The 12328-nt window shown below is 48.3% G+C and overlaps 1 protein-coding gene across 3 annotated transcripts in view; it reads right to left on the bottom strand.

Annotated features, from left to right (window-relative positions):
• Positions 1–12328, bottom strand: part of PIAS1 (protein inhibitor of activated STAT 1) — a 58911-nt gene that overhangs the window by 30456 nt on the left and 16127 nt on the right. Inside the window, exons 2-5 of one of the 3 annotated variants that reach the window (XM_040077272.2) lie at positions 11677–11719; positions 11114–11175; positions 10426–10617; positions 4110–4554 (exon numbers count right to left, since the gene is read on the bottom strand). In XM_040077272.2, the coding sequence (XP_039933206.1) occupies positions 4110–4551 (442 nt within the window). In that variant the 5' untranslated portion in view covers positions 4552–4554; positions 10426–10617; positions 11114–11175; positions 11677–11719. The remainder of the gene's footprint in view (positions 1–4109; positions 4555–10425; positions 10618–11113; positions 11176–11676; positions 11720–12328) is intronic. The other 2 variants (XM_040077273.2, XM_040077271.2) reach the window with 2 other exon arrangements.

The following is a 12328-nucleotide window of genomic DNA, read 5'->3' as shown; positions in this document are numbered from 1 at the left end:
TCCACCCAGAGGGCCTCCCCTGACGGAGCTGGAATTCTGCTGGCTCTGAGGGATAATGACTGATCTGTGCCTCTTCCTTCCAGGAGGCTGCAGGTAAAAAAAAAAAAATTCTCATTTCTCTGGCTCAGATCCAACTTTCGCTGCTGCGTTCTTATCACTGAGGGCTGAAGCACAGCAAATAAACTGCAGGAGGATGAGCCTTGTGCCATTTGGATGGATTTTAAACAGGAGGAGAGCTCACAGCCTCTCTAATTCTTTCAACTGGGGAGAAAAACCCCCAAAACTTCATTTCCCTAACAGGTAAGTAAAGACCCCTAAGCCAGTTAAAACATTTTTTGGAACAACTACACAGCTCAAGCAATTAGGAATGACATTTGCTGCAACAAAAGGCATTTTTAAGATGTTGCTTAACTATCTCGGGTCCCCTCCATAATAATCTGGTAAATTCTGGGCCCTGTTACTCACAGTAAACACATTTCACCACACAAAAGAGATCTTATCTGTGTGTTAGGAGTTACTTTTAGAAAATGTGCTTAAAAAACAACCAATTAGCGACGTCTGCGCTCTGGGGGCTGGAAATGGGGGAATTAAGTGAGAGCTGCAGCTTCACTTGACAAACAACCTCAATTCTCCTCTTTAGATCCTGTCAGAAAAACAACAGAGAAGCACGGCAGTAAGGCAAACTGCACACATTCCAGAAAGCCAGAGCGGATCTTCCCTCCAAAAATCAAAAAGCCTTATTAAAAAAAAAAAAAAAAAAAAAAGAAGAAATAAAACCCACTTAAGATGGTGGTTAAGCACGGGCAGAGACATTTCCAGAGGAAGGAGCTTTCCTGGCTGGCTGGGACACAAACCCATCCCATGCCGACGCTTTCTGCACTTGGCAGTGAGGGTGACCAACAAAACGTGGATCAAGTTCCACGGCTGCGCTGCAGATGAACAAAGGGCTCTTTGTCTGCCACCAGCGATGGCCCAGGAAGGACCGCACCGGGCACCGGGCACCGGGCTGCTGGCAAGGGGCACACCAAAGCTCGGACTCCACCACCCTGGAGGGCTTCTCCAGCCTCAGCGGTTCTGGGATTTGGCCAGCTTTGGTGCTGCTGAGGAGGGCAGAGATGGAGAAATCCCTGCGTTCCGTGAATCCACAGCCCAGCACATCCCTCTGGATCCCAGGCTGGAGCTGCAGTCAAGTATAAGAATTTCTATTTCCTCTTTTTGTTCGTTACAAATAAGAGTTAGCAGGTTTCATTTCCTTATCTCTTCTTCACTGTTAGTTGTGTTCTACCCACCCACACAAAATATTTGGGTACAGAATGCCTGCTCAAGTGCCCTGCCGGGCAACTCCCTGCCCTGAGGCTTTCTCCAATTATTGCTTCTTCAGCCAGCCATCGCTTCTCAAAGGGACAGAAAACTGTGCCACCCGGACCTCGGGAACAACCAGGGGCAATCCCACCACCCCAAGGATGTGCTGTGCCCAGTTTTGTGTCGTTCCAGGAGGAGATGAAATCTGAATTGCACAGATTCTGTCTCTCACATGCATTTGTTTTCTTCCTCTTCCAGTAGGTTCCGTTCCGAGCGGGCAGAAGAATTATTCCCAACCCCACATCAGGTCATCAGCTCATCCTCGAGGGGGAGGGAAACGAGAGTCAATTCTAAAGTTCTTTATCCCTGTCCCATGAGTAATCTGATGGGAAAAAGCGAGCAGGAGATGCTGAAATGCTGGCTAAATTCCAAGTTCGGAGCGTCTGCAGTAATATCTGCCAGTGGAAAACAAACCAGGGAACCCACACACGGGACACCTGAGGAAACCCACACTGCTGGCAGCCAGAGAAGGGTGCCCAAAACCACCTGGGAGAAATATTCCAACAAATCACTTCAGATCCTGGAGTCGAAGGATCGGTAAGTGCATAAATGGAGAAAATGAATCTGAGTCTGAACAGGGTGGGGAGGGCTTGGGGTGGAATTCCCAGAGAAGCTAGGGCTGCCCCTGGATCTCTGGAAGTGTCCAAGGCCAGGCTGGAGCAACCTGGGATAGTGGGAGGTGCGGGGATGGGCTTTAAGGTCCTTTCCAACCCAAACCATTCCAGGATTTTACAATATGCATGGATACTGAAGCTCTTCCCCTAAAGGCTCAAGTCAGTAAAAGGATTTTAACAGGACTGCTTCAGACAAGCAGAACTCCCACCCAAAACAAAAGCCCCAAACATTCCTGAAGTTAACAGGAAGGACAGGGATTGCTTCCAGAGGTACCTGCTTGGAATTTCCCTCCCATTTTTCTTACCCTGACACTGCACAAAGGGGAAAAAATCTCCCATTGTCCATCAACTCCGGAGGCACTGAGGAGGATCCCTGCTCTTGGGGCCGGCCTGGCAGACACAGAGCTGACAGCAAAGGGCTCTTCCCACTTCCAGGAATAAATAAATGCACACCACCACTCCTGCACTGGAATGGCTTGTGGAAATTACAGCCATATTCTGAAGTATTTCTGATGGAAAAGCGATGAGACACATACCGAGCACCTAATTAGCTCACACCACCAGCACTGCCTGGAATGGTTATTAATCAATTAGGGGTTAGATTAAAGCTAAACAGGTACAGTGCACCTCTGCAAAGAACACCTGAACCAGGGGATTCAATTACCAAAACCTCCCTGCTTCTCCCTCAATTACAGCAGATAAATAAACCAAAATAAAAGATGCAGACAGCTGTGCCAGATCCTTTGGAAATGCACAGACGATCTCAGTGCACACACATCAGGTGGAAAAAACACCTGAAACTCAAGAACAAATGAGCACAATCCCCCTGCTTTTCCCTGAATCACAGCAGCTAAAGCAAAAAAACCCACAAACAAGTGTGCCAGATCCTCCAGAAATGCACAGACGATCTCAGTGCACACACATCAGGTAGAAAAAACACCTGAAACTCAAGAACAAATGAGCACAATCTCCCGGCTTTTCCCTAAATCACAGCAGCTAAAGCAAAAAAAAAAAATCACAAACCCATAAACAAGAGTACCAGATCCTTCAGAAATGCACAATCTCGGCACTCACACACCAGGTGGAGAAAATACCTGAAACTCAAGAACAAATGAGCAAGATCTCCCTGCTTTTCCCTAAATCACAGCAGCTGAAGAAAAAAACCCCACAAACAAGTGTGCCAGATCCTCCAGAAACGCACAGACAACCTCAGCACTCACACAGCAGGCCTCCCACACCCCCCAGCCCTCCAGACTGTCGCTGGAAAGTACCTGCTCAGCTTTGTTTACAAGGGATTTCTTCTGCAAAAGGGATTTTTTTGGGTTTTTTTCCTCACTCACCCACCCTCTATCCCCACATCTCCTCTCACAAATCTGCTCCTCCTACCAGCAGGGAATCTCTCCTGGGGTTTCAAGCCAGCAGGAGGTTCCAACACTCAGAAATCACCAGGATTGGTGCGTTCAGGTAACAGCGAAAAAGTATTAAAAGTCAACCACGCTGCGAATTGCACTGTGGAGCCCCCAAAAAATCACACATTATCTCATGCTCTGGGAGCAGCAGGTTCTCCTCAGCAGCTCCACCGGTGATTTGTACCTCCACACAAAAATCAGCCGCAAGTAAAAGCGGCCACGACTGCGAAAGAACCCCAAGTTCCCTACGTTCAGATGTTCAGACCGGGATGGATCCAGCACATTTCCAGCCTGGCACTCCTTCCCAGCACAGATGAGAACACTTCCGAAGCCTGACTGATTTGGGGGCAGTTTTGTTTAGTTTGGGGTTTGTGTCTTTATATAATAATGAAACTCTGTGGTTTGTAAGAACTACTGAAAGCTGAATAGGTTTTTTTTTTCCTTTTTTTTTTTTTTCCTAAGATTTAGTCGGTTTCTTGTCCAAAACCCCCGCCCCACATTTAGAAAATAACGGATGTTTAAACCATATTTAGAGGCTCAGCTAAAGCAACTAATGAGCGTTAGGTAAGATGCCTCTCTCCATGTAGAACAATCTGTTCCAAAAGTTACCAAAAATAGCGATTCTCTAAACACTGCAGTGATGCAACACTTAACCACTTGCTGCACCAGCAGCTGAATTCCGACCCTCATCCCCCGGAACGCAACGGCACGAGCTTTTCCTTACCGAGGCTGGTGGGCTTGATCAGCTCGTCCAACAAGTCGTAAAAAGGGAGTTTCTGCAGTTTGATGTCGGGGTGCACGGGGTGCAGGGCCGAGGTGAGGTGGGGCAGTTCCAGTTCGTGTTTGGGTCCCAGGAGCGACACGGGGAGCAGGGGGGACGTGGCGGGGTGGCCGTCGTAGCCGAGCTGTGGAATGGTGGATGGTGACAGCGTGGCGGGCATGGAGCTCGAGTGCACGCTGGGGATGGACAGGTCTGCCGGGGTCATGATTTTCTGGGGGAACCTTCTCCTATAGAGTTCTTTGATTTTCATCTGGACGGCGGGACTGCAGCCGGCCTTGAGCAAGTGCAGGGCTTTGGTCAGCAGTTCGTGTTTGCGGCCGTGCTTGTTCCTCCCCGCGTAGCCCAGCAGCACCTGCAGCTCCGAAACTCGAAGGCTCATAACCATTTGCTTCAAAGAAACAAAGCACAGAGTTAACGGGGGACTCCCCGGCGTCCTCGCCCACGCCTAGAAAGGGCTCCGTGCCCCTGCTCTGCCCCCCGTTACAACGCTCAAACCGCGTTTATTGCAACGCTCGGGTTTTATTTTCAAGCCCGCAGCGAGAGATCTTTAAAGGCATCTCCCATTCTGCGGGCAAAACCTGGAGAAAAGGGCTCAGTGCAATAGAAAGGCTGTAACTCTAATTATTTTTTAATCGCTCGCTAGAATCCCCGACGCTGATAATTTTTTATTGCTCTAGCCGGATGTAAAAGCAGTTGGACGCTGACAATACCCAAGCTGTGCCAATCCTTCCCTCAGCCTGTGCCACACAGAAGTGATGCACACAGGTTCACAGGAGAGAGCAGAGTGAACATAACCCCACCTGACCCCCTGCCATCATCCCCGGGTTAAAGGAAACTCCTTCCCATTCCATCTCTGCGCTTCTCCCATCAGAGCCGCGGATCCTGTTTTGGATGCGGGAGCTGGGCCTTGCCTTCCATTAATTAGCATCTTCATTAGCGCAGTCATTCAGTGTCTCCCAATATGATCTAATGAATCAGACTGGTACAACTTGTCACCTGTTTCACTTCTCCGGGAACCGAGAAAAACACTTCCCAAACCAGTGAAACCAGTAATCACCAGCGCGCATCTACTGGGCAGGCAGGAGCCAGAAAATCAACTTCAGGGCCTGGGTTTTATTGAAAAACACATTTCAGTGCTTGACAGGGGCTTGCTCATCATCAGAAGGCCTGAGACATCAGCTGGAACGATGATATGCCTGCAGAATTTTGGATTTCCGAGGAACCATAAAGAAATACAATGCCTCAAACCCTCTGATGTGACAGGTCTGCCTGGGTCTTCTGCGTGAAAACACGAAATATCCTGAATATTCTGCAGCCAATCCCAGAAGATCCGATTCCAAACCACACCTGAAGGGTGTATTTGGGAGCAAAGCAGCTAATTCAGCACGTGAGGGAAGGCTCTGCAATTTCCCAAATGCTGAAGGATGAAGACCCAAACCAGAATTTGCATTTGGAACCTCTGAATTTGACTGCAAACGCTCCCACCCCTCTCTGGTCCTTCAAACTGTGCAAAGCATTCAGTCCCAAACGCTGCTGTGATTTTTTTTCTGAGATGAATTCTCAAACCTGAAGTGCCACGATTAGAAAGGTGCTACACCCCTGGCTCTAGCAAAGCCAGCCCCAAACTCCCATCATCTCCTCAAAGCTCCAGCTCCTGCGGGAGACCTTCACAGCCCAGGTGTGCACGGGAGGTTCTTCCCTCCACTGAAACTGCTCCTGGTATGTCAAAGCCCTAAGTGAGGTGATTCACGTCTTTAATGAGGTCTGCAGCAGCCACACTGAAGTCAAATTTGCCACAAGATCCCTGCTCTGCTGAACCACGGCTCGGGAACCTCGCTGCAAATCCTCCCTGCAGCCTCCACAAACCCTTTGGATGGAACTGGAGTTGTGGTTTTTTGGGTTTTTTGGTTTCTTTTTTCCCTGAATACCCCAAGAACCTTCTTCACACTCAGCTCTGAGACTGTCACACAACCACTAATGAGAACAGACGAGGTACTTGGTAAGAAATGAAGATGTCTTAAAAGAATAAGGCATTTCAGTTCCACAATCTGAAGTGTTGACAGCTGAAAGGAAAGTGAAACAAATAGATTTGAAACATGGAAAAACACTATTTATAATGCTTTACAAACACTTCTTCAACAGAATGAGTAGTTACAGCTGAATGGTTTAATGCCATCACCATTAAAAGTCTCTTCCTGAGCAGCCAGAACCTCTCAGAGCTTCATTCTGTTCTGATTTTGTAATAAACTCACGGGCTCAGCTCGCAGAGAGCACAAGAGGATTAAGAAATAACCGAGGCAGCGGAGAAGCCCCCGCTCCGGGTTGGATGATTTCCATTTTTAAGGTAAAGGCGAGCTGGAATGAGCACACAGAACGCAGGGTCCACGCTGGAGCCAGACTCGGAGACCAAAACAAACAAAATCCCCACATCTTCCCCGCCCCGGCGCATTCCTCGCGCAGGAGGACAAGAACAATTCTGTTTGCAGCGCTCGGGGCACCGACGGATCCATCCTTAAAAACGCCAGTAAAGCCTCGTGGGTTTATTATACTTCCATCCTTTAGAGATAAAGCTTTTATCCACAGCAGAGGCAGGCGATGCCTCCAACCATCCCCACCCCGCAGAGGGCTCCGCCAGGGGATCGTGTCCCCGGGAAAATTCCTGTCCCCTCCTCCAACCCAGCTGTGTTTAAGAGGACACAACGCAGCCCCACCGGCAGAAATCCAAGCCCTCTCCATGCTCTGATCCATGGTACCCTGCCCCTGGAAGAGGCAGGGTAATGCAGCAGGGAAACAGCCCAAGAAAATAGATGAAAAAGCCTCAATTCCTCCCCTTTTCTCTGTCACATCTCACCTCATCACAATTCCAACCCCTCGCTGGCTCGGCCGCAGCAGCGAAGCTGGAGGGCAGAGACACAGAGGGATTTGCTTCAGGAAATGTTGCTTTTCTTTCCTGTTACCTGCAGCACCTGAGCAAAAAAAAGTTCCCTGGCACCTGGCAGGTACAAAGCCCAGCACAAAGAGCCTGGCCCCAACAGCAAGTAACTGCCCCCACCTCTGCCTGCAGAGCAGGATTGCCAAAGTGCTTGGATTTCTCTGTCCTAACAGGAAATAGAGCAACAAAACAACAAGAGAAAGCTGGGAAGAGCAGAGAAATAGAAGGATGTGCACAGCTCTCAAGGACTGACTGCACAGAAATCCTGCACACGGCGATTCCAGGTGTTCAGTTCTGGGAATAGTTACTCCTACAAACACCACAGCAGGGCACAAGAAATTGATGGTGTTTAGCTCAAAAAGGTTGAGGTTTTGGCACCCAGCTTCAAACTGGTTTCCAACAAATCCCAGCATCAAAGACACGCCGGCATTGTGCACTCTGGTACGGAGGGAACACTCAAAATCCAAAAAGAGGATGAGGATGGTGAGGAATTACATTTTTCAGAGTGTAAAAGTGGGAAGGAGCTTTCCAGAAACCCAAGGCTGCTCGGGTTGGGGGCACATTTCTGCTCTGACTCCCTGTGAGGACCCTCCTGGAGTGAAGAGGGGGAACTGTGATCTCTGAACACGCGTCTGACATTTCCTGCTCCACAACACAACACAACACAACCACGCGCTCCTCCACCAGAACTGCATCACCCGTGGATTCCTTACCCTGCTCCAACACGCTCATCCCCAGAGCACAGCCTCCCCAAACCCCTCAGGGAACTGCTGCCGTCCCACGACTGTCTGCGTGAGGTGGGAAAGAGGCCAGGCTGTTCTCCCACCTCCCTGTTTCCTGCGTTTCCGACCAGGGCCATTTCTCTGGCTGGGTCACCCCAAGCGTTCCGAGCCCTTCCTGCTGCCGTAGGATGGGAGCATCCCGAATTCCTGCGCGTTGGGAGGCACTGAAACAACCCACCTGGCAACAAGGAGAATTCCCTGCTCCATGCCTTCAGGCAACCAAAGAAGGTTTGGGAAAAAAAGAATTGAAATATATGAGAGTAATCCATGGGCACGCTCCTCGGGGATTATCCATAGGAAAGGGATGTTCTACCTACAGCTCTTTCCCAAAAACAATCATTACATTTTTTAAAAAAGCTATTAGAGATGAAAAATGTGGAAGGTAAGAATGATTTACTCGGATTTTCTCTGCAACAGCCGAGATGAAATCTCGGCTTTCCACAAAAATCCAGGTGCTCCAGCCAAGGGAAGATTCCCAAACCGGGCAGGGATTCCAACCCTTGGCACTGCTTTAACAGGTCAGAGCATCTTCAGGAGTTGCATCTGGTCTCCATGACCTATGAAAATTGGGAATTAAGTTTAAAAAGAAAAAATCTAAATGTTGGTGCCTGTGGGTGAGAAATTCCCTGGATAAGTTGGTCTCACAGGCACCGATTATCCAGGGAAACGTGTGGATTCAGGTGGGAACAGCATGGAAGACACAGGGAGGTTTAAACTCTGTTCTGAAATGCAACAAGAGGAGCTGCAGGCCCTGCAGAGAGATCAGACCCAGGTTGATCTGCTCAGATCCAACACCACAGACCGAACCTGAATTTTTCCCCCCCTTTTTAGAAGGGAGGGACTTGTCTGAGAGGTAAAAACCAGGCAGAAACCAGTATTTACTTCTATTTTAAATTAACCGAGCAGCACCCACAGAGTGATGGAGAAGACTTGAGCATTCCTCACCCATCCAGCAGCACAAAAACTCTCATCAAAGCACAATATTCAAATCCCAGTTTGATCCGTGTTCTTTAGAAAAGGAGACTTCTCCAGTTATCAGCCCTAGGATCTATCTGGAGAATCCAACGAGTTATTCCTGGATGTTTATGATAAGCAGAAGCAGGGAAGAAGCTCCAAAACATATTTAAATGAACCTGCCAGCACAACAAGAAGCATTTGGCTCGGGCCCACACCACATTCTGTGCCTAAAGCAATCCAGCAGGTTCTCCCCAATCCGCCAAGCATTAACGTGAAAGGTAAAAAGGGGAAAAAAAATAGGAATGAAAACCAAAAATCACCTCAAACTCCAGTGAAAAGATGGAAGAGAGTGAGTAAAAGGTGAAAAAAAAAAAAGAAATGGGAGATGATGGATTTACAAACAGCAATTTCAGGCAGTGACAGTAAATTTGTTATTAAAAACACAGTGATTAGCTTTAGTGATCTTTCAGTAATTAAGAGTCTGCAGCAAACTCCTTCAAAGGTGAAGGACAACAGAAATGGAAAATTTCCCCTTATGAAAAAGGAATTCCATAATCACTTCCAAAAGACAGGTGAAAAAAAATTCAAATCGACCTTTTTTTCTCTAATAAAAGCAACGAGGAAGTGTTAGATGAGCATGGAAATGGCTCTGAATTAATCCCAGTAAACTCCAACCCCCAGCTGTAAAAACACAACTCCTGCACGCCCCGAGCAGCCTCTTTAACCCCTGAGAGGAATGTTCTGGACAACTCCACTCGCACTAAACTCCTGCCTTCTTCAATATTGAAGATTTGTGAAACTGGGCAATACGAAGGTTTAAAAAAAAAATAAATAAAAATAAAAATCCCCATTTTTAACAAACCACATTCCCCAACCTTAAATTCCACCTGCGAGGCTCAGCTGAGGAAACTCTCAAGGCTAAACTACAAAAACTGAACTCGTTCTCCCGAAAACCTGCAGGAGGGAGCGAAACAAATCCCGGGAATCCCGAGCGCCTCGATGACAGGCTGGAACTTCCTGCGTTTGTCTCAGGCTACCGAAACAGCCGCAGGTTGAATTTCCCTGCAATTCAAACCAGAGGGGAGGCAAAGGCACGGGAGAACAATCGTAAATATGCAACATCCTCCAAGCTTTAAGGAGGGTTGCATCAAGAAAAAAAAATTCTTGTGGCTGGAGTGGGACCTGCAAGGTTTTGGGAATTAAGGCAGGAGTGAAGGAAATAAAGGAACGAGGCAGCGGCAGGTATAAATATCATTTGGTTTTTGTTGCACACAGGAGAGGATTGAGGATTTCTTAATCAAAGAAAGCTGTGTTTACACGGGGTATGGGTGCCCAGGAAGGACAGGTGGTAACTGCAGGAGCAAATCGAAGAGCTAGCAAGAAAAACAGGGCTTGGAAGCAGCAAAAATCAGTCAACAAAACGATGCTGGAAACGCCAGCAGAGCCTGGGCAGAGCCGCCGATGGCACCCGCAGAGATCTGCGCTTCCTTAAGCTGAAGCTGCGCTCGGGATTTTGCCCCAGTAATGAATTTATTCCCTGCCATGGCAGCCGAGAGCGGCCACAAAGCTGCAGGCAGCAGTTCTTTACCTTTGCGGGCTCCCGAACAGGAGATTTCCTGTCACAAACAGGGAATTCTGCGGCTGCAGACCCATCCGTGGAAACAGCCAGACCTCTGAACCGGGCTGGGAACGATGAAGCTCTTCAGCCTTAACCACTCTGCGACGGTGCGATTTTAAACTCGGATTATGCAGCTCTAAGCTCGGCGCTAACAGTAAGAATCTGTCGGGGAGGGGATGATAAAAACTGCAGCACTTCAGGTGGAAGCTTCTGGGCAGGATCTGCCACCAAAATCCTTCTGTATCAGCCCACGGAAGCACAGAACCACTCAGCGTGGAATTCCAGAGAGAATTAACCCAAGGAATATTCTGCTGGCAAGCATTTCCTCCAGCTCATACCTATTATGTTGGTTAAACCTGACTATCCCCAAATTCAGTGAGCTTTAGGAACCTCAGTGATGCTGTTGATACCTGAACACCAAAAATCCCCAAATTCAGTGAGTTTTAGGAAGGTCAGCCATGCTGCTCCATACCTGAACACCAAAAATCCCCAAATTCAGTGAGTTTTAGGAAGGTCAGCCATGCTGTTTCATACCTGAACACCAAAAATCCCCAAATTCAGTGAGTTTTAGGAACCTCAGCCACACTGCTCCATACCTAAACACCAAAAATCTCCAAATTCAGTGAGTTTTAGGAACCTCAGCCATGCTGCTCCATACCTGAACACCAAAAATCCCCAAATTCAATGAGTTTTAGGAAGGTCAGCCACGCTGCTCCATACCTAAACATCAAAAATCCCCAAATTCAGTGAGTTTTAGGAAGGTCAGCCATGCTGTTTCATACCTGAACACCAAAAATCCCCAAATTCAGTGTTTGAACACCGAACCCTGTGGGGTTTTTGTAAGATCCAGCCAAAGTGTGATCCCACACCCCAAATTCAGTGTTTGAGCACTGAACCCTGTGGGGTTTTTATGAGATCCAGCCAAACTGAGTGACCCCACACCCAAATTCAGCGTTTGAACACCGAACCCTGTGGGGGTTTTATGAGATCCAGCCAAACTAGACAATCACACACCCCAAATTCAGCATTTGAGCACTGAACCCTGTAGGGTTTTCATGAGATCCACCCAAAGTGTGATCCCACACCCCAAATTCAGCGTTTGAACACCAAACCCTGTGGGGTTTTCATGAGATCCACCCAAAGCGTGACCCCACACCCCAAATTCAGTGTTTGAACACCAAACCCTGTGGGGTTTTTTGTCTGGTGACAATGAGCACTCACCAACCACGCCAGGCAGAGCTGCTGGGGCAGGGATTTGCTGCAGCTGCGAGAGAGATTTGTTAGGTAAAGTCTGCCAGGACTTAAGTCATGTCTAAAGCAGGTTTGATTTAAAGCAAGTCCCGTTTTATCTTAATCCGTAACGAAAGTTTTAGCAGCCCCAGGAGAATTTCCCTGCTAGGTGAAGGATATTATTACTTTTGCTGTTAAATAAGGTTGCTGGCACCGTGGCAATCTCCACTCTCTTGGAGACTCCAGGTTTTTTTTTCAGCCACGCTTACAGTTAATTGTCCCTGGTGTCTTTTCTCCGTGCAGCTGGGAATTCCGTGCTGGAAGGGTTCCCATGGCAAGGCAAGGCAGAAATTCCAGTTTAGGAAACCCTGGCTAACACACCTGATCCGGGACAGGGTCAGTGCCAGGAAATGCAGATTTTATGAGGGATATCGCTCAGTGCAGCCTCGCTGAGCTGCTCCGGGATGAGGCGTGCGAGGAGATTCCTACAGGCAGAGTCCTGTGCAAAGCCCCCAGCCCAAATAAAACCGCTGCCACAGCACCCGGGAACGGCCGGAATGGAAAACACACGGCAGCAAGGAGCTGCCTGGGAGGTCCAAATTCACACTGATTTCCTCTCCCGGAGTGATTTAAAAAAAAAAAA

This window comes from Hirundo rustica, chromosome 13 (genome assembly GCF_015227805.2).
Source record: "Hirundo rustica isolate bHirRus1 chromosome 13, bHirRus1.pri.v3, whole genome shotgun sequence".
In the NCBI taxonomy this organism is placed as follows: domain Eukaryota; kingdom Metazoa; phylum Chordata; class Aves; order Passeriformes; family Hirundinidae; genus Hirundo; species Hirundo rustica.
The sequence above is the reverse complement of the archived record's forward strand: the minus strand, read 5'-3'. Positions and strand labels throughout refer to the sequence as shown.